At 41.3% G+C, this 20,362-nt stretch overlaps 1 protein-coding gene across 4 annotated transcripts in view; it reads right to left on the bottom strand.

Moving 5' to 3' along the window:
* Nucleotides 1-20,362, bottom strand: part of BABAM2 (BRISC and BRCA1 A complex member 2) — a 403,301-nt gene that overhangs the window by 164,566 nt on the left and 218,373 nt on the right. For all 4 annotated transcript variants that reach the window (XM_086700261.1, XM_086700263.1, XM_086700262.1 and 1 more), the window contains exon 7: nucleotides 17,527-17,636. In XM_086700261.1, coding sequence (XP_086556387.1) covers nucleotides 17,527-17,636 — 110 coding nt within the window. The remainder of the gene's footprint in view (nucleotides 1-17,526; nucleotides 17,637-20,362) is intronic.

The raw sequence follows: 20,362 nt of genomic DNA, 5'->3' as shown, positions 1-20,362 counted from the left end.
TCAGGATGCCTCCACTAAAGCATTGAAAAGTTTCCAGGCCTTTAATTCTGACCAAAAGCCCAATTCAGCCTTAAGATCTCAGAGGCTGAGCAAAGTCCAGAGTCACTCAATAGTTCCAGCCATTCAACAATCTACAGTGGCCTACTGATGAGATATCTGTTCATATTTTATTAGTCATGTTTCCTTGTCTGTGAAGTAACTGTTCATGCTTTTTGCCCATTTTTCTATAAGATTTTTTTCCCCATCTTCTTCTTAAGTTTCTTATTCTGGATATGAAGCTCAAATCCATTATTTTAGGTTTATAATTTATATATTTAAATGTTATAAAATGAAGAAATGGCTATTTGGATCTTCAACCAGGGAAATAAATGATCTAATGTAGAAAAGGTTAAAATATGCACATGGGAAAATTATAAAATACGATTATAGTAGGAAATAGATAAAAATACCAGCCAAAAGAACTTCAATAAGTGGCTGAATTCAAAGGACACCAACAGGAAAGTGAAAAGACAACCCACTGAATGGGAGAAAATATTTGTAAATCATACATCTGATAAGGGTCTAGTATCCAGAATACAAAGAATTCTTACAATTCAATAATTAAAAGAAAAATAACCCAATTAAGAAATGGAGGAAAGACCTGAGTAAACGTTCTTCCCAAGGGGTTCAAAAACATTCGTCCACACAAAAATTTGTAATACGAATGTTTGCAGCAGCATCACTCATAATAGACAAAAGGTAAATACAACCCAAATGCCCATTAACTGAAGGATGGATAAATAAAATGAGTCCATACAATGGAGTGTTATTAATCAATAAAAAGGAATGACGTTCTGGTACATGATAAACACAGATGAACCCTGAAGACATTATGCTAAGTGAAAGAAATCAGTCACAAAACAGCACATATTACGTGATTCCATTTATATGAAATGTCCAGAAGAGGCAAATCTACAGAGATTTGGTGGAGATCGGTGGCTGCTGGGGGCTGGGGGAAATGGGGAGTAATTGCTAACAGGTATGGAGTTTCTTTTAGGTGATAAAAATGTTCTAAAATTGCGGTGATGGTTGCACAGCTCTGTAAATATACTAAAAAACGCTTAGGGGCGCCTGGGTGGCGCAGTCGGTTAAGCGTCCGACTTCAGCCAGGTCACGATCTCGCGGTCCGTGAGTTCGAGCCCCGCGTCGGGCTCTGGGCTGATGGCTCAGAGCCTGGAGCCTGTTTCCGATTCTGTGTCTCCCTCTCTCTCTGCCCCTCCCCTGTTCATGCTCTGTCTCTCTCTGTCCCAAAAATAAATAAACGTTGAAAAAAAAAAAAATTTAAAAAAAATAAAAAAATAAAAAAAAAAAAAAATAAAAAACGCTTAAGTATTTTAAATAGATGAACTGTATGGTATATAAATTATATGTCAACAAAGCTGTTATTTAAAAAATAGCAAGGCAGGCAGGCGTGCCTGGGTGGCTTAGTCAGTTAAGTGCCTGACTCTTGATTTCAGCTCAGGTCATGACCTCCTGGTCTGTGGGATCAAGCCCCACGTGGAGCTCTGCACTCACAGTGCAGAGCCTGCTTGAGATTCTGTCTCTCCCTCTCTTTCTGCCCCTCCCCAGCTTGCATGTGTGTGCTCTATCTTTCTCTCTCTCTCAAGATAAATAAATTTTAAAAAATAAAAATTAAAAAAAAATTAAAAATAGCAAGGCAAAGTAGAAGAAAAGAATGACAGAATGCCTGAAACTCAGAGTGACACTTCCAGGCTTCAGTCATGGTGCATTCTCCTGTGGGCCTTAGGAGAGGTAAGTACCATTAAGAAGTGGGTAGAAACACACAACTTTTAAGAAGTCATGAAAGTCCCTGGGGCTCCTGGGTGGCTCAGTCAGTTAAGCATCTGACTTTGGCTCAGATCATGATATCATGGTTTGTGAGTTCAAGCCCCACATCGGGCTCTCTGCTATCAGCACAGAGCCTACTTCAGATCCTCTGTCCCCCTCTCTCCCTGCCCCTCCCCCACTCTGCACGTGCTCTCTCACTCTCAAAAATAATAAACATTAAAAAAAAAAAAGAAGTGATAAAAGTCAGGAAGAGAAGCTAGTGTAGGAAGCCAAACTTCCAGCAAAAGAAAGGCTGGATTAAATTAATTGACAATTAAATGGGTCCAGATTAAAACAGTCAGGGTCAAGCTAAAACAAAAGCAGTATGTATTCAAAGATATGGGCACATACAGGGCAAACTCTTAGCTCTTTCTGTCTGCCCTTCATAGTCCTTCATTTCCGTTCTGTCCAACACTCTAAGCCACATCACATCAGAATGACCAGTGACTCCCAAAATATTTCGTAGGCATAAGAATCCTCTGGTACTTGCTAAAAGCACAGGTTCCTGAACCCACTCCCAGACCTTAGGTTTAGAATGTGAGTGACCTCAGGAATCCAATTTTAACTAACTCCCAAGCTCACCACCTCCCAAACTCATCACCTCCCTGACGCAGGCGTTCCGAGGACCACACTCTGAAGCACAGCACTCACCGCCCGCAGTGGACTGTGGCCCCCTTTAATGAAGCAGTAGGTAGGGTGTATGAGCAAAGGCTGTGGAAAATGACAGATCAGAGTTGGAGTCGTCTTGCCGCCACATACTCATTGTTGACCTTTGGCAGTTACTTAACCCTTCCGTGACTCAAAATCCACACGTATAATTGTGAGCCAGCAATTCCTGTCATGCAAATTGAGTAAAGTAATGTTTGCAATGTGTTCAGCACGGTGTCTGTCACAGCCGGTGCTCAGGGGCTGCTGGACTGCTCTTGTCTGATTTTTGTCCTTAGCCGGCTGACCCACTGCAGTGGCCAGTGGACATCTCACTGGATGGTATCTCAGGAAGAAACTTTAGGGAAAGGATTCTTAATTGAGAGTAGTGGATCCCTAAAGGGCCTGGGCTTGTATATAAGAAGTCTGTGAATCCTCTGAAGAATATGCAAAATTAGGGGGTGCCTGAGCGGCTCAGGTCACGATCTCACGGTTTGTGGGTTCGAGCCCCGCATCGGACTCTGTGCTGACAGCTCAGAGCCTGGAGCCTGCCTCGGATTCTGTGTCTCCCTCTCTCTCTGCCCCACTCGTGCTCTGTCCCTCTCGGTCTCTCAAAAATAAATAAAAAACACTAAAAAAATTAAAAAGAAAAAGAATAGGTGCAACTATCTGTAGTAGCAGAGGCTGGGCTGTCATAGTTATCATGGGGTTCTCAAGTTTGGAGGAGGGTGGTAGCCCAAAAAAGTCAAAAGCTGCTCCCTTATAGAAATCTTTAGTTCATTTCTGTCTCCAACTTCAGATGTCTGTTCTTACGTTTTCCCCACTAGCTTACCCTAAATGAATTCAGGGGACTGACAATACCTCAAGGTCCTGGTGCATGGCACCTACAGTGGAATTTTCAAAAACTGGGGTCTCTGAACATTTCAGGAGGAGGAGGAAGATGAGGTTGATGTTGATGACAATGACAATGTAATAATAAGTACAGCAACTTACCACGTGTCTGGGGTTTATGAAGTGCCAGGCACTATGCTGAGCACTTTGTACACATTCTCTCATTCAATCCTGACAAAAACTCTGAGGATTATAGATGAAGAAACTGTCACACAGGTTAAGCAACTGACACTGGCTCACATACCAGAGAGTGGCAGTCAGGCTTAATCCCAAATCTGTCTTATTGCGAAGCAGTACTCTTAGCCAATACCTACCTCTGTATTTCACTAAATACTTAATCTTGATGGGAGGGCCTAGTGGGCCAGGATGAAGGGTAAAGCAGCTATTGACAACAGAGGTGAAGACTCTGCTTCTGGCTTCACTACATTTATCTCCCGAATGTTGGGAATTTGGGCAAAAGGCAGAATTGAGCTTTGTGTCCTGTTGATCTTTGAGATACATTTGCCCTTTCGAACTAAGATGCTGAGTGACCCTTCCAAAAAGGTTATAAAAACCAGCCCAAAAGTGTAAACATGCAGAAGTGCTCTGTCACCAAAGTCTGCGAGAAAACCGAGAACTTGACTAGGAAATACTCATCTGTGGAATGGAAAGGAGGGGAAAAAATCAAAGATACAAATGGAAAAACACACCTTAAATATGGTACCAAGTGGAGAGCTGTGGCCTTCCTTCCTGAGATTAAGGGAGGATAGGAGGCAGACAGTGAATTGGAGAGACTCTAAAAGTCAGCTGGCTGTACATCACACAGGACATATGGAAAGACTAGAGGCTACGAGTTTAGGGGTAAGGCAGGAATAGGGTAATATGAACAGTACTGAAGGGTCCATTATTTCAACTTCTAATTGTTCTGCATGACCTTGGTATGACAATCATTACACACACTAAAGGAAAACAGTTTGACGATATGAAAGAAAGGTATTACTAAAGCTTAGCAGCACGGGTACAAATAGACTCCTGGAAGGTTCCTGAAGGGCACTGATAGTAGACAGGTGGTTCTCAACTGGGGATGATTTTGTATCCCCCGCCACCTTTTCTCCAGGGGACACTACAGACATTGTTGGCTGTCAAGATGGGGGGGGGGGGGTTGGTGGATACTACTGACATCTTGTGTGTAGAGGTCAGGGATGCTGCTAAATATGTTGAACAGGAAAGTCCCCTACAGAAAAGAACCATCCAGCTCAAAATGTCAACAGTGCCAAAGCTGGGAGACCCTGTAGTAGATGAGAGGGATTACAGCATAGTATCAGACAATCACCACATGTTCAGAAGCCCCACGAATAATAGCATTTATCACACACAGAACACAGGTTCCACCGAAAAGTATGTAGGTCATCAAATCTCCAGGATATTTATTTCCAATCAGATTCTTTTCAATTTTTTTATGAATTTTAATTTCATAATTAAAATGCCTAAATTCACCCTGAAAAAAATTAAAACACTACCAGGAAGCTAAAGTTCCCTTTGATCTCTACCCTAAATCTTGTTGGAGTCAAACCACCCAGATGCAAATGGCGGTGCCACCACTCACTGGGGAAGTGACTCAGGCAAGTTTCTGGCCCTCTCTGAATTTCAGCCTCATCATCTATAAAATAGGGACAACAGTAGTAACCAATTTCGATTAAAGGGTTGTTGTGAGGACCGAATGAGTTAATGGGTAGAGTGTACTTAAAACATGTGACTTAAGTGCTCATCAAGTGTTTGCTATTGCTAGTACCCAGCGCGCACACACACACACACTCTCTCTCTCTCTCTCTCTCAATCTCTCTCTCTCTCTCTCTCCTGTAGAAAATATATCCTATAGGGTTGAGGCCTAGCTTTTTATTTTAACATAAAAATGTAGACTTCTGCTCATCTTTCTGATATTTACCCCTTTTCTTCAACTCAGAAACCTTTCCATGGAGAACAGAGAAATCTATCTACTTCTTTATAGCTTCATTCTATGCCAAAGCATTTCAAGTCATATCCCTAGTGAGCATAATTTCAGTCGTTTCTACTATTTGGACTCCCAAAGTTAAATTCTCCACTGACCAGAACCAAACAGGCACAAGTTTATCTGTGTTTTTGAGGAAGAGTATTCCAAGAGTAAATGAACAGCCACTGGTCAATACCCCTAACAGAGTGGAATAATAAAGATCAGTCACCAAAACAAATAATATCCACAAATATTTTGAAGGGTTTCCTTATGGTATGAACAGAAAAATCTAAAATTTAAAAATAATCATATGCTCCATAATATGTTTTTTTTCCAGAGAATCATATATGATATTATAGTTAATGAAAATTTAAAAGCTTTCAAAATAATTTCCTTTGGCTTTAACACACATATTGGATTGATCACGTTAAACTCCAACAAAACTGGGAAAATAGTACTAGGTCAGAGGAGGCAATGAAAACACGGAACTGTTATCACCATTTGGTCATAAACTCCTCTTCTCAGAGAAACATGGCAATAAAAATCTGTTCCAGGATGAAAACTTGGCACAAAACAACCCAATCTTACATCATTCTTTTTAAAGGTTGGGGTGGAGTAGGGAAGGGAGGGATTAAAAAGTAGGAGGGGAAAGTTCTTCGCATGTAGGAAAAAAAGAGAGAAAGGCTGTCAGTAAAGTAAGTTTTCCACTGATGCATAAGTTCTTCAAATTAATGGTTTGGTTTAGCTAAAATCTGGCAAGGTAGCAGATTTTAGTCTTTTTCAAGAATGGCCTCTATTTTGTTGAAGCTGTCTGTAAAAGATAATGTTCATAGACAGGATGTTCATTCCCTGTTATGGTCCTATTTACAATATTATGTTAACTCATCATTTGTTTTGTTTTAAACTAAAGGCTTCTCCATTCATTAAAGTCATTAGCGAAAGACAGCGTGTCTGAATTTTAACAAGTACAGAAAAACTCCAACATAATTATGAGCCCTATATTATGAGAATCAAAATCAGACATACCAGGATCAAATTACATGCTCTTTAATACAACTTCACACAGTAAAATCTGACAACATCATTGCTGTTGGACCTTTCCTCCAACAACAGTATAAGGGGTTCCACTTTATATGTGAATTTTATACATTAAGAGCCTTAGTCATTACCTACTTACACCAAACACTTGTAGCCAAGAACCAAGCCATTACTTTCGGGACTAAATAAGTACCCTTTGTTATGTTGTGGACGTAACAAACCGTACACTTTTTTAAGAAGAAAATGAGGCAAGATGATTTCTTTTATAACCCAACTGCCCTATTTCCCTATCTACATCCACACACTGCTCTGAACACTAAGTGGAAGATGTTATTTGAATGTAATGGACCAATTCAGAGATCACTGTGTAGCTAGCATACTGGTCTGAGAAAAACATGGAACAGCTGAGAGCTGGGAGCCCTAGAAAAAGAAGCGCTGTGAGCCATGGGAGCTGCACACAGGCCAAGGCCCAAGCACAAGAGGAGAGCTCCCAAGTGTTGGTTTCAATACCCTGAAGACTTGTTCCTTCTGGAGTTCCTCCGTCCCCACCATGAGCTAAACTAAGAAACCCAGGTGTTTGTGTTGGGCAGAGAAGAGCCAGAATGGCAAGGCTCTTGGTGAATCCATCATTCCACTATGAGACAAAACAATAAGGTTAAAAACTGCTTCCAAACGTAGTAATTATGTTAGCTATTTTGAGAGCAAGAAGTTAAAATGTGCTCTTTAAACAAATATCAATACATATAAACAACAGAATTTGTGGGAAAATGGTCATTTATTAAACATCCCTTATTACTAATGTTCCCAATCTGCTGTCTTCAGGACACTATGATATAACAGCTTTCCTAATTTATTGGATACCAAGCATCTGAAGACCAAATAAATGTTGTGCGTGTAATATATCATACATATAAGAACAGATACAGGAACGTGTGTATACATATATGCATACACATACCTACAGCACAGAGAAGCATGTATATGTATCCATTTTTTCAAATATGTGCACACGCTCTTGTGATTAATAGAATGCAGGTTCATTTAAGAGGTATGTGAATTCATCATTAATTCACAAGAAATACTAAAAAGTATTATTTTTTATCTGTACGGATCTGTGAAACGTTTTTCAATTTACTTTTTGACCATGGTAAAATGTACTCTTTACAATGCACCGTTCTCTAAATTTTGACAAATATGCAGAGTTGTGTATCCACCACCACAACTATGATACAGAACAATTCCATCATTCTAAAATAATCCTAAAAAATCCCCTTGTGCTGCCCCCTTGTAGTCAAGCCCTCCTTCCACACTCATAGAAAAGGTTTTGACTGAAAACTGGTCCTCATACTTGAAAGAGATAGGAAGAACTACCCCAGAGCATCGAAGGCCACCTTTTTTTACACATCTGTTTCTACCTCCACCCAGTGTTTGACAAAAATAAGGATTAAAGGGGAAGGAAACTGAAATAACAGGATAGGAGGAAACAGAGACTTAGAAGAGTTCAGACTTCAAGCCAGTATGAAGGAAAAAATGCTAGAACTTGATGACAGACTATAATGGGTTGTATTATATACATATGTTTATGTATGTATATACATAGATTTTATAATATATATATATATATATACACACACACACACACACACACACACATACACACACACACACACATACATATATATGCTGGGAGATACAGGAAAAAGCCTTGAGTGAGATAAAGCTGGTAAGTGATCGTTGGTGATCAAAGGGAATGAATTTTTTTTAAGTGATGAGATCCGATTTATTTAGAAAGCCCACTCTGCCTGCAGTTTGGCAACTAGTTAAGGAGTAGGGGAAAGAGTGGGCGTGGGAGACCAGTTAGAAGAGTATTTCAATAGTCCAGCTGAGAGACAACAGTAGCTCAGATAAGTTATCTCAAAGGGAGAGGTTTACTAAAAACCACAAAAGGTAAAGAACAGGAAAATGCAGTGGAATATTACTGGAATATCATTCAAAGAACAGCTACAATCACAGTCAATCCTTATAGAAAACTGAAACGATCAAGATATAGTGCAGCATATCTCACAATGTGACCAACGCGATAACCCAGAGTCCTCCTGCTATAAAACGCTTAAACATGTTGGATAAAGTTGTTAGATACATGGTATACAGGTGGCTACGAGTGTGCTGAGCACTGAGGCTTCTCAGACAGGACAGCATAACATGCAGTTTTCTTCCCCATCTTGAAAAGTGACACTGAGAGTGTTTAAGCAAGGGACTGACATGGATCCGGCTCTGCTTTCAAAAGATTAATGTGGCAAATGGTAAAATACAGAGGTTTGAAACAGGGGTAGGGAAAGGGTGAGCAGATGAATGTGAGACACCATGCAGGCAAAATTAACCAGCAGTTGAGTACGTATGGGCAACAATGGTCAAAGGAAGGTCAAAAACAGTATGCTTAGGTTCCATGGCCAGGAGGCACTACGCTAGTCAAACAATTAATGAAAATAAAGAACACAAGGCAGCGGTAGATTTGGGGGAAGGGGAGATGGGTAGTATTGGATTATAATTTCCTCTATAAATATTAAATCTGTATATTTTTCTGGGGGAAGGTCCGTGGCTGTCATCAGATTTCCAAAGAGGTCTGTGTCAACCGACTATTCCTTTAAACATAATGTGTCAACTATGGCTATTTTAATTTTTGGTGTTCTGCAGTTTCAGATGATATGACTAGGTGTCAACTTCTTTTTATTTAGCCTGTTTGAGACTTGCTGTATTTCCTCTATCTGAGGATTGGTATCTTCCATCAGTTCTGGAACATTCTATGACATCTTCTCTTCCATTTTCTAATTTCTCTGCTCCTACCTATAATACAGCCTAATGTTTGTGTTAACTATCACTCTTTCATTGCAGACCTTCCATTGAGGAATATCTTCCTACTTGTGAATAAATACAAATGAACACTGCATAAAATAGCACAGAGCTTTGCTGCCGAAATATAGGGTAAAACTGAAAACCATGAACTTCTCATCTTCACTGCAGAAAAAACACTGCACATAATCCTCGAGATGTTTAGCAGAAAGGTGCTAGGTTGATTTTTTTAAACGGAGACACATTATATCTTACAGTCGAAAGCTAATCAGTATGCTGTAGTCAGGAGAATAGTGCTTAAGAGAAACAAGGCACAGAACTGCCCACAGACACAAAATAAATCCAAGACTAGAGCTTAAGGGTCAAACAAGTTTAAGAAACATGTACCAGTGAGATTTATCACAGACTTATTATATACATCTTCTTTCTAAATGTATATTTTCTGCCTAAAAAGAAAGCTAGATAAAAACATTGATACACCACCAACTCAGGCAGCTGGGGAGGTGGGAGTTCTACACCAGAATGTTTCCAAAAATGTGCTATTTGGGGGCTGATTGATTTTCTCCCCCAACTAAATTCCGTTCTGGTTCTTTTTGGTAATGTTTCAAAGTGCAGGCTGAGCTCTTGATCTTTTGGGAGGCACAGGCAAAACAAAGGGCCAAACTCACTAATGAAAACTTGCTGAACTTACTTTTCAGAATTCCAGCCGAAGTCACGAAGAACCCTTTTGGCCCTGCTCCCAGACTAGTAAAACGAACATCTCAAATCCCTAGAGGCTAAGATAGCTCGTTCCACTAAAACCAAATACACATCTTCTCCTGACAGCTGGTTGTCTTAGCATACTCAGGACTATATATTTATCAAAGGAAAAAAAAAAAAAACTGTAGAAGCACAATATTTATTATAGGATTATCTCAGTGACTCAAGTAAACATGAGTAAGGCTAAATTAAACCATGTTTACTATGATGTTCTATTACTTAAATCCTGACACAAAATCACCCGAAGAGATTTGGGGTCTTATTTATTAAGACAATTGATACAGGTTTAAAAAAAAAAAAAAAAGGCAACTATCTCTTCTTTCAAATCTGTGTTTAGTTACACAATTTTTCTAATTATTCTAGAAAAAAATCTCTTGAACACCTAAAACAAAAATTTTCCATCCTGTTATGATACTGAATTCAGTATTTAATTTAAATAAAATCACAAATTATTGAATTTGCTCATTGCTCTAAAAACTTTATCTGATTTATCTGAATTTTTAAAAAATTTTTTAATGTTTGGGGCGCCTGGGTGGCTCAGTCGGTTAAGCGTCCGACTTCAGCTCAGGTCACGATCTCACGGTCCGTGAGTTCGAGCCCCGTGTCGGGCTCTGGGCTGATGGCTCAGAGCCTGGAGCCTGTTTCGGATTCTGTGTCTCCCTCTCTCTGACCCTCCCCCATTCATGCTCTGTCTCTCTCCGTCTCTCAAAAATAAATAAACGTTAAAAAAAAAACATTTTTTTTTAACGTTTATTTATTTTTGAGAGACGGAGAGAGACAGAGCGCACGCAGGGGAGGGGCAGAGAGAGAGGGAGACACAGAATCCAAAGCAGGCCCCAGGCTCTGAGTCGTCAGCACAGAGCCTGATGTGGGGCCCAAAACCACGAACCGCAAGATCACAACCCGATCTAAAGTCAGATGCTCAACCGACTGAGCCACCCAGGCCCCCCTGATTTATTTGAATTTAATCCATAATTTCATTAAATGTCACCCATAATTCTAAGTAGTAGTATTGTAATTTTCAGCTCTTCCCTACCCTTTCCCTAGGCCCTTTAGCCAAGTTTCAGTTTAGCCCAGCCTTTGTGGATTCCAAGCTATCCAAATGTTCCAAATGACCATGTCTGTGGCCAGGCTCACTGTGGGGTAAAGGCAGGGAAAAAGGAGGCTGGAAAGGCCACAACAGGAGTAGATGACAGGGCACATAAGATCAAAAGCACATTTACCACCTTCAGGACTCAGCTGTTAAGCCACTCCTACGAAATAAAGCTCCACCTCTAGGAAACAGGGGTCCATAAGGGAAACAAGCCTGCTGGCTGGGCCAGAAGACACATGGCCTTAGGAGACCACTCGCATCTGTAGCACAGGGATTCAACAAGTTCAAAGCCTTCTGACCCACCAGGGAGTCCAGTAAGAGGGAACTGTGGCTGAGCTCTGGCATGGCCTGAGGGCAGGGCGAGCTTGGCAGAACATGGGCTGTGGCTCACCAGCCCTCAACGGATGGAAGCAGAGACGCAGCCTTAAGGAGTTTACAGTCCAGGGCAACAATATAACAACAGAGGCAAAAACATAAGAAGGAAAAGTGCAGTCTTGCTGGGGAGGCAGGTGGTGGTGACTTTCGGGACTGAGAAGATATATGACGATAGACAAAACTGTGACAGATTCTACAGGAGAGGAAATAGAATTCAATGATCTCATAGAAGAAGCAGCCCAAGCAAAGGTATGGAAGTGAAATAAGGTGTGTCACAGGAAATCCCAGAAAACGGTTTGGCTTGAACAACAGGATACATACAGAACCCAGATTGGGGCAGAAAGGTCAGCTGGGATGACAACAGAAAATGCTTTGGATGTCAAATTGAGAGATGTGTACTTAATTCAGTTGGTGACAGGGGCCACTGATGGTGATGAGCAAGGAAAGAACATTACATTATCAGAACTTTCTTCAGGAAGACAGTGACAGCTCTGTGCTGGATAAACTAACATAGGAAGAAAGGTTAAAAGGCCATCAGGAGACATAGCAACTGAAGGACTGAACTAGGAAACGCCAGTAGGAATGACAAGAAGGACAGATACAACGGAGAGAGGATTTCCAGTACAAAACAGGGGTTGGCTGATGCCTTTCAGAAGCAGCATCTGGGCACCTCAGAAACAGAATGTCCTGAACAGAAGCAGGGCTGTGAGGAAGGAACCTGAGTTCACTGGAGGAATGAGGAGTCTGGCTGCAGACACTTCCAATTTCAGAGTCAACTGAACACACAGACAGATATGTCTATCAAGTGGCTGGGAAGGCAAATCTGCAAACAGGGAGAAGAGCTGGGATTAGAAATGGGGACTGAGGGGAGTCCGGGTGGCTCAGGTGGTTAAGCATCCAACTCTTGATCTCGGCTCAGGTCATGATCTCACGGTACATGGGATTGAGCCCCACGTTGGGCTCTGCACTGGCAGTGCGGATCCTGCTCGGGATTCTCTCTCTCCCTCTCTCTCTCTACTCCTCACCAGCTTGCGCGCACACTCTCTCGTAAAATAAATAAACTTTAAAAAAAAAAAAAAAAGAAAGAAATGGGGACTTAGGGGAACATCCACAGAGAGGTAAGGCTCTGGGGATGAAATCACGGGATATGGAGGAATATAATATAGAGGAAAAGAGATGTATTCTAGAACACGTTAGCAATATTATCATCAGGATCTGATGGGATGGTACAGTGAAAGTGGTTTAAACATTTTAAAGTACTAAACAAATACATTTTTATTATTGTTACAGTAGCATGTGTTTAACCTCTAGAAAAGCCATATTACGTCAGAAGAGCCAGGCTTCCCAAAATCTTCCACAAAGTCCCCTCTCCACCAAGTCCAATGGAAATGTGCCCTCCTCCCGCCTTGGACTCTCACAGTACTTAAAAACTCTATTTCTGGTATTTAGACATTCCAGCAGCATGACCTGGGCACCCCCCATGTGCCAACACTACGAGAGCTGCTTTCATACACGCCCCCTTGGAGGAGACGAAACAGAAAGTTAGGAGTTACCTGCCTTTGCAGAGGAGGAAATGAGTGAGGCTCAAAAAGGCTAAGTATCTTGAGCCAGGCCACCAGCTAGTAAGTAGAGGAACCGAGAGCTTCTGATGCCAAATTGCATCGTGCCTTTTCTACTAAAACACATGCTGGAACTTGCCGTATTTGTTCTTATTTCCCTTATAATCTGTAAGCAAACGAAGGGACGAGCCACATCTCACTTATCTTGGTATCCTCTGAAGCACCCAGCCAAGGGCCTTACGCCTGGTCAAGTCCTCACCGTGCTTTCGCGGCCTGAAAGAATCAATGCGTGGATCCTTGCAGGCACACAGGCCTCCCTAATGGGGACTGTTTGTGGGCTGGTAAGCTTTGAGTACTTACTTCTAAGGCGGACTGTAACTTAACAACAAAAAGTTCTAAAAACAAATTCTGTACTTGTGAAAGATGCCACCTGGTCTGCCTCAGGGGCTGAAATCCTCTTTTTATGCACCGAGTGGGAACAGCACAGGGAGTGACAAGCTGGTTTTCTTCAAACCACTCCCACCAACTGGCTCAAGCCAAAAAATGGGCCCACACCTTTCGGCAAAGAGAATCGGGCAGCCTCTGCCGCCCGTTTAACCCTTGCTGTCGCTGCTGGGAGCCGGCAGCGTGAGGAGGAGGGAAAGGTGGAACAGACTGGTGCCAGCTCTGAGGATGTAACTTCACACGTCCAGCTTTTCTGCCAGGAAAAAAAGGCAACTGGTTTAGAAAGCACGTTCCTTCCCCTCTCTTCATCTTCAACCAAAGTCTACCTTGCATAACTGACCACTAGCTTTTTTGTTCTGTTTTGTTTAAGGAACAGTACTTAGGGTCTCATTTAACTGATTGGTCTGGGTTCCTGGGAAAACAAATGTATAGATACAGAGCCTGAAATATGCGTATTTCATAAATGTCCTGTGTGCGAGAAGCACACGAAGTTCTCGGAAGGTTTACTTTTGCAAGCCATATACGTGCGCGGTGAGAGATCAGGAAACAACATATACGTGCGCGGTGGGAGATCAGGAAACAACATACATCTAAACACCATAAAGGCGTGCAGTCATGTTCCAGTGCTGCCAGAAACACCAGACCTCTCTTCCAGGCCTTGGGCAAAAAGACAGGCTTCTGAAGCGGGATTGCATTTCAGAGCCTCATTAATTATAATACACTCAGGAAGTTTTCCACCCGATGTCTCTGACATATGTTCCCTTTTGTGGGGATTGTCTAATGTGGGGACATTTGGGAACCATGTCCCTAGAAATCTTTAGGGTACAGCAAACTGATCCCTTTTCGCACATATGAAGACAAGACCCAAAGAGGCCTTTCCCTTTTCTAAGACTAGTTAGTGTAAGCACAGTGTCCCTGCCCATTGCATGCAGGGGCAGAGGGACATCAGCCAGACTGAAAGGCACTATGTCCCAGGCTCAACGTATCTTTCCAGGCCCACAGAGTGGTAAGAATGCAAGTCTCTTCTTGCCAATTTTTACCTAATGTGGACCAGGCCACTGGTCCTGCCCAGATCCGTGTCTGTCACATGCACTGCATGGGGCTTGGGACTTCCTAGAAAGAACCATAGCAGCAGCCAAAAGGAGTAACAAACCTCAGCTCAGGGCGAGCGTCTGGCACCGGTTCTGGGCGGGTCCACACGGGATGCTTTCCTCATGACTCCTGAGAGCACTCTCCAAGTCCGAGGCCATACTTCATGTTTGGACGGCTCAGAGTTGACAGGATGGTACGAACCATGGAAAACTAACGAGAGCTTCACACAGTATCAAAGACCAGTACCAACCTCTCCTCGTTCAGTTCTTAAAATCTATCCTACGATGCTGGCCTTACTGAAATGACACCACTTCTGTTCTACGTGTACTCTCAACTCTGCAAGAGTTAACCAAAGATATTAAAAACTTTAAGTAACTATGGAAGCCCTCAGAAAGTCATACCACAATTTGACCACTTTCCATTTTAACCTTTTTCTAAAAAACTCATTTTTAAAACTTCTACTCAAGGATGTCAGAACTTTTGGCAGTTTTCAATGGTATTACGAAGGCAGTTCTACTAAGTTAATATGTATCAACTGGAAAAAAATGTAAGAGCTCTCAGTGTAGCATTTTCCATTTTTCTTGTAAGAATTACGTGTTGAGCCTTTAAAATACTGCCAACCAGGCTACTGTTCCCCATGTGCCACCTTTCTGTAAAACCATTAATGAAACGAAAAGACTTGTTCCTGCCCTTGAGTAACTTGCAGTTTAGCAAAAGATGGGAAAACAAATACACATCACTAACTAAATCTGTGTTGAGCAGATTCTAATGGGTATAAATTCAGTATTCTAAGAGTTCAGGGAATGGCCAGAGAAGGCAGCCCAATGGTGCTCAGGAAAAATGGTACAGACGGCATTTGGAGAGGTCTATTTCAACAGAAAAAGGGTGTTAGAGAAGACACTGTACATGGAGGTAATAGCTTTAGCAAAGGCACATGGCCGGGAGTGCACAGTAAGCTAAGAGAAGTTCAAGTGAGGGGCACCTGGGTGGCTCAGTCAGTTGAGCGTCTGACTCTCGATTTCGGCCGATGTCATGATCTCACAGTTCTGTGAGTTCGAGCCCACATCGGGCTGTGCACTGATGGTGCAGAGCCTCCTTGGGATTCTCTCTCTCTCTCTCTCTCTCTCTCTCTCTCTCTCTCTCTCTGCCCCTCCCCCACTCACACATGCAGAAAGCTAGATTTTAGAGGAATTAACTTTTAAAATATAACCTTCACTGATAATTCATCACATCATATCTTAGATTTTAGAGGGAGAAATATTTTATTAGCAAGTTTATTTGCAAACGGGTACAGTAACTTAAAAGAAAAGTAATGTAGGTGTTGGGAAAATCATTCTTCTGAGCTGGCAAATTCCTGTCTGCAGCTTAACTGATAGATTCTTATTACTTACATCTTGCGATTGTTTCATTGAGATCTCTCTTTTCTCATCACCAAAATACCTTCTGAATTTAACTTAGCATGTACATACAGAGTGACTACTTTATAGCTGGTATCTGCTCATTTATTACCCATCCTCTCCTTTTCGGCCCCAACTTGTCCTAACCACGCACTCTCACTCACTCATTCTTCTCTTGTGAACTGTATTGATAATCATAATAACATTAATAACTCCCACTTGCTATAGTGCCAGGCACTGCAATTAATGCCTTAAGAACAGTGTTTAATATAATCCTCAAAATATCACTCTGAAATAGGTATCGCCATCCCTAAATTGAGACAAGTTCAAAGGTGCGACATATTCTGACAACTGGTAAGGGGCAGGACCTGGGTTTAAAGCAGGTATGCTTGACTCGAGAGCCCTTGCCTATTGGCAGTTCACTGTACTGCCTCCAACATTCTTTGGCCTCTTACCAACGTGGGTTAGTATTTTAGATTACAAGTTAAAACATTCAGTGAACACCTGCTACTGTAAAATCCTGTCTTAGGTGCTCTCAGCGGTATATAAATAAATGAGAGCATGCCTGATGCTCACAGTCATCCGTATTTGAGTAGAAACACCTGTATCTTGTATCAGTGTGTAAGATAGGATGGCCATGATTCATGAAGTAGAGCAACGAGGGCCAGAGGGGTAAAAATGACTCAGTATATGAATGCTGGATGGCGACCACATCTCACAGACAGAAATCTGCCAACCCTGACTGACTTTTAATAATACATTTCAATCAGAGTCTGTTAAAAACTCTCTCTGCTGATGAGAAATCTATCCTGTCAGAAGTTTCCAACCAAATCTGCTTACAATCTATTTTCAATGAGCCTCAGCTTCCTTTGAAGTAGAATAAGCTTCTGAAGCATGTGAGCCAACAATAAGCACATTGTGAGGCCAGTCCTTGTAAAATTCATTCCCGACGAGTAAAGTTACTTAGTTAAAACACAAATGTGCTATCAAACTACTTGTACCACAGAGCCTAAAAGTTGTGTAAAATGACACAGCGCTATTTAGACACAGAAAAGTAATTCAAACGTGTCATCTTCTTAAGCTATCTGCTTTTAGTATTACCTTTATTAACTTCTGAATATGTTTTTGCTTAATATTTTCGGGAGACGAGTTACATTTTTACCAATAACTATATTAGTTACAAAAACGTAAGAAACTGGATAGGATGCTGTTCAGTAGTCCTCTTTAGGCTATAACCATATGTACCCAGGGAACATTTGGAAGGAGTCGCAATTTCGGATTCAGTCTGCCTACTCATCTCTCTCTACAAAGGTACAGTATTCATATCACAAGTTGCACAACTAAGACTCATCCAAAGATTGCAGTGGCAGATACTGACTACATTTACTCTGCAATCTAACCTCCTGATACGAGTCATGTTTAAGGAAACAGAAGTCAGTAAAGAGAAATCATTTTAAGAGTTCCAAAGGGGCAAAAGAATTAGCGAGACATGTTTGGCTAACAGGGAGAAACACCAGGCTGCAGAAAATTAATGACATTGATACTTACTGTTCAATTCGGGGTGACAAGTACAGCTTGGGATACACCTGAGTGGCTTCAGTGTCCTCAAAACTGACAGAAAGGAGGGCCACATCTTCTCCAGGGTCTTCGTTTACATCCTTGAGTAGGGAGTGAAAAACACGATGTCATCAGTGCCTACTCTTGGAACATCTTCCTGGTGCTGAGCTCACAGTCCACTGGCATCGAGGCCACAGCGTGTGGGTTACCTGGATTCGGATTAAGCAGCTTTGTACATCCTTCACCATGTGCCAGTCACTCCCCTAGAGTGATGGCTCTCAGCCTTTCTGATCAAAGCCCATCATGGTGAGCAAAAGACTCCCACCTTCTCATTTGTTCCCACATTCCAAGAGGGGAAAAGTGAATCTGGTGATAACCAAGAATTAGTCAAAAACATAGCTAAAAAGTCATAGTAAACATTTTGCTAAAAATATGTGTAACAGCTCATAATTCCTACAATACACGTAGATGGCTTGTAATTTTCTTTTTATAGGAAAAACAGGAGTGATGAACATGATTTATATCATAAGACCACAACAAAATCTTAAAATGCCCAGTAATTTTATTGTATATACCTTGATAGTATGTCGTAAGTTATTTAAATAGCAAAAGTTCCCAAGAAACACATCGCTATGAACTGTGCCGCCATACAAGCAAGTGGCAGGGGTTACATACGCATCTCCTTTGCAAAACGATTATGGATGATTCATACATGAACTACGAGACTTGCATATTTTAAAAGCCTGGTTATAAGAATAATATAAGACAAAAACACTGTTGATCCAAATATGCACCAAGAAACACTGAGAGGTTAACAACCCACAATAAACAAAACTGATAATGATAAAGCTAAACTTCCTGTAATTTATAATCAAAAAGCAAGAATAGTGATAATTGAATGTCATAACCAACTCAATCCAACACTGATGAAGTGTCCTGACTCAAAACTGTGGGTTTTACATATTTGCGATTATTGCCAAGCACCAAGTGTTTGCCAGACTTCTGAATAAACTACTGAATTAGAATAAACTCTAGTAGCATGCTGGTTTTACTTTGTGAATATCAGATTTTAGTAACCCTTGACAATTTTACTTTTGGTTGGTATTGGCTCTAAGTCAAATACAAATTTTTTAAAAACTTAATAGGATTACACATCTTTCACCCATAAGGACTGGTAAGAACTGGCCTGTATTTCTGGATTGGTTCAAGGTCCTCTGGAGGGCTCAGCAGCCATCCTAGGAGGGTCCCAATCTAGACTTCAAGAATTACTGCCCATGAGCATTGAGAACCTCAGATATGATGTCCTTCCTTCGGTCCTAAACTAACCTTACCCCTTCCTTTCCTGCATCGTGGGGAGCTGGTCATCTCACCCAGCCAGCTCAGCTCTGACATCATCCTTGCTCTGCCTTTTATTGTGCCTACAGTATGCACGTGTGGCAGGGATACAAAGGGACAAGAACCAGAAGTCTCTCCCATTTAGAATAAGAATTTTAAAAAAGAAAGAAAAGAACCGTGCTGGTCTCTACACAACCCCTTGCATTCTCTCCTCTCTCTCCTCTCTCCTCTCCATCACAGACCGCTTGAAGGAATGGTCTGCACTCCTGGTCTCTACTCCCTTCCCTCCCACTCATCCCTTAGCACATGAGATTAACCTTCTGACCTCCCCCCACCCCCCAGCCCATCAAGACTGCCCCCACCAAGGCATCCACGAAACACAGCAAATGCTTCTCTGTCCTTATCTTACTTGATCTCCAAACAGTATTTGACATGGATGATGTCTTTTCCTCTGGAAATACTCAGTTTCTTACTTGTAAGAAACTATGCTCTCCTGATTTTCTATCTCTGTGACACGCCCCCCTCCCTTTTCATTCTTCTTTTTTTTTTTTTCCTCTTTTACTTCCCAGTTGTTTTTTGGTTTTACATTACAAAATTTAGGCTTGTTGTAACAAGTCAAGCCATACAGAAGTTTAGAAAGAAGAAAGCTCTTCTACCCTCCCTTTTAAAGGTGACCGATACTAGCTGTGTATGTGGCCTCAAACAGCTTTTTCTAGGCGCACAAAAACATACACCCATACATACACGTGCAAATAAATAGCTCTTTAACCTTCTGTTTTGTTTCCCTTAATGGAATTGTATTACACCTATCACTCTACCAACTGCTTCCCAAATAGCCACATAATATTCCATGGCATGGATTTCGTTCTTTTTTTTTTTAACCATTCCCCTAGCAACAGACATTCAGGTTGTCTGTACTTCTTAGCCATTTGACAGTGTTACAATAAATATCCTCGGATAAAGATACGTATATTCTTTTCCAGTGGGACATATATTTCTGAATTAAGAACTAAAACCGAGCTTGTTGGATCAAAGGTTATGAACATTTTACACTTTAACAGTGTAGGGTTATTTTTCTAAAAACTGTACAGCAATTTACATTTGGACCAGGAATTTGCATCAGCATGAGAGAGAGAACCTGTTTCTGCTCATCCTGAATAACCTGATAATACTAGCTGTTGTCACTCTTCAATTTAATGTTGGCGGTCTGACTGCCAGAAAATGGTAGCTCAGCTGAGATTCAATGACTAAAGATGAGCAACTTTTTACTTGCTTACTGGTCATTTCTTCTGTAACTTTTCTGATCAAATCCTTTGCCCATTTTGCTTAAAGACTCTTGGACTTTTCTTGTTATTGGTGTCTGTTAGGTTCGTTAACCCTTGTCTATCACATGTGTTATAAATATTTTCTCTCAGCCCAGCTTTTGACATTTTACTTTGTCTAGGGACTCACAACAGCACAGAAAATATAGCTTTCTTTTTTTTAAATTTTT

Source organism: Puma concolor, chromosome A3, assembly GCF_028749965.1.
Source record: "Puma concolor isolate L17-30 chromosome A3, mPumCon1.1.hap2, whole genome shotgun sequence".
NCBI lineage: Eukaryota > Metazoa > Chordata > Mammalia > Carnivora > Felidae > Puma > Puma concolor.
The sequence above is the reverse complement of the archived record's forward strand: the minus strand, read 5'-3'. Positions and strand labels throughout refer to the sequence as shown.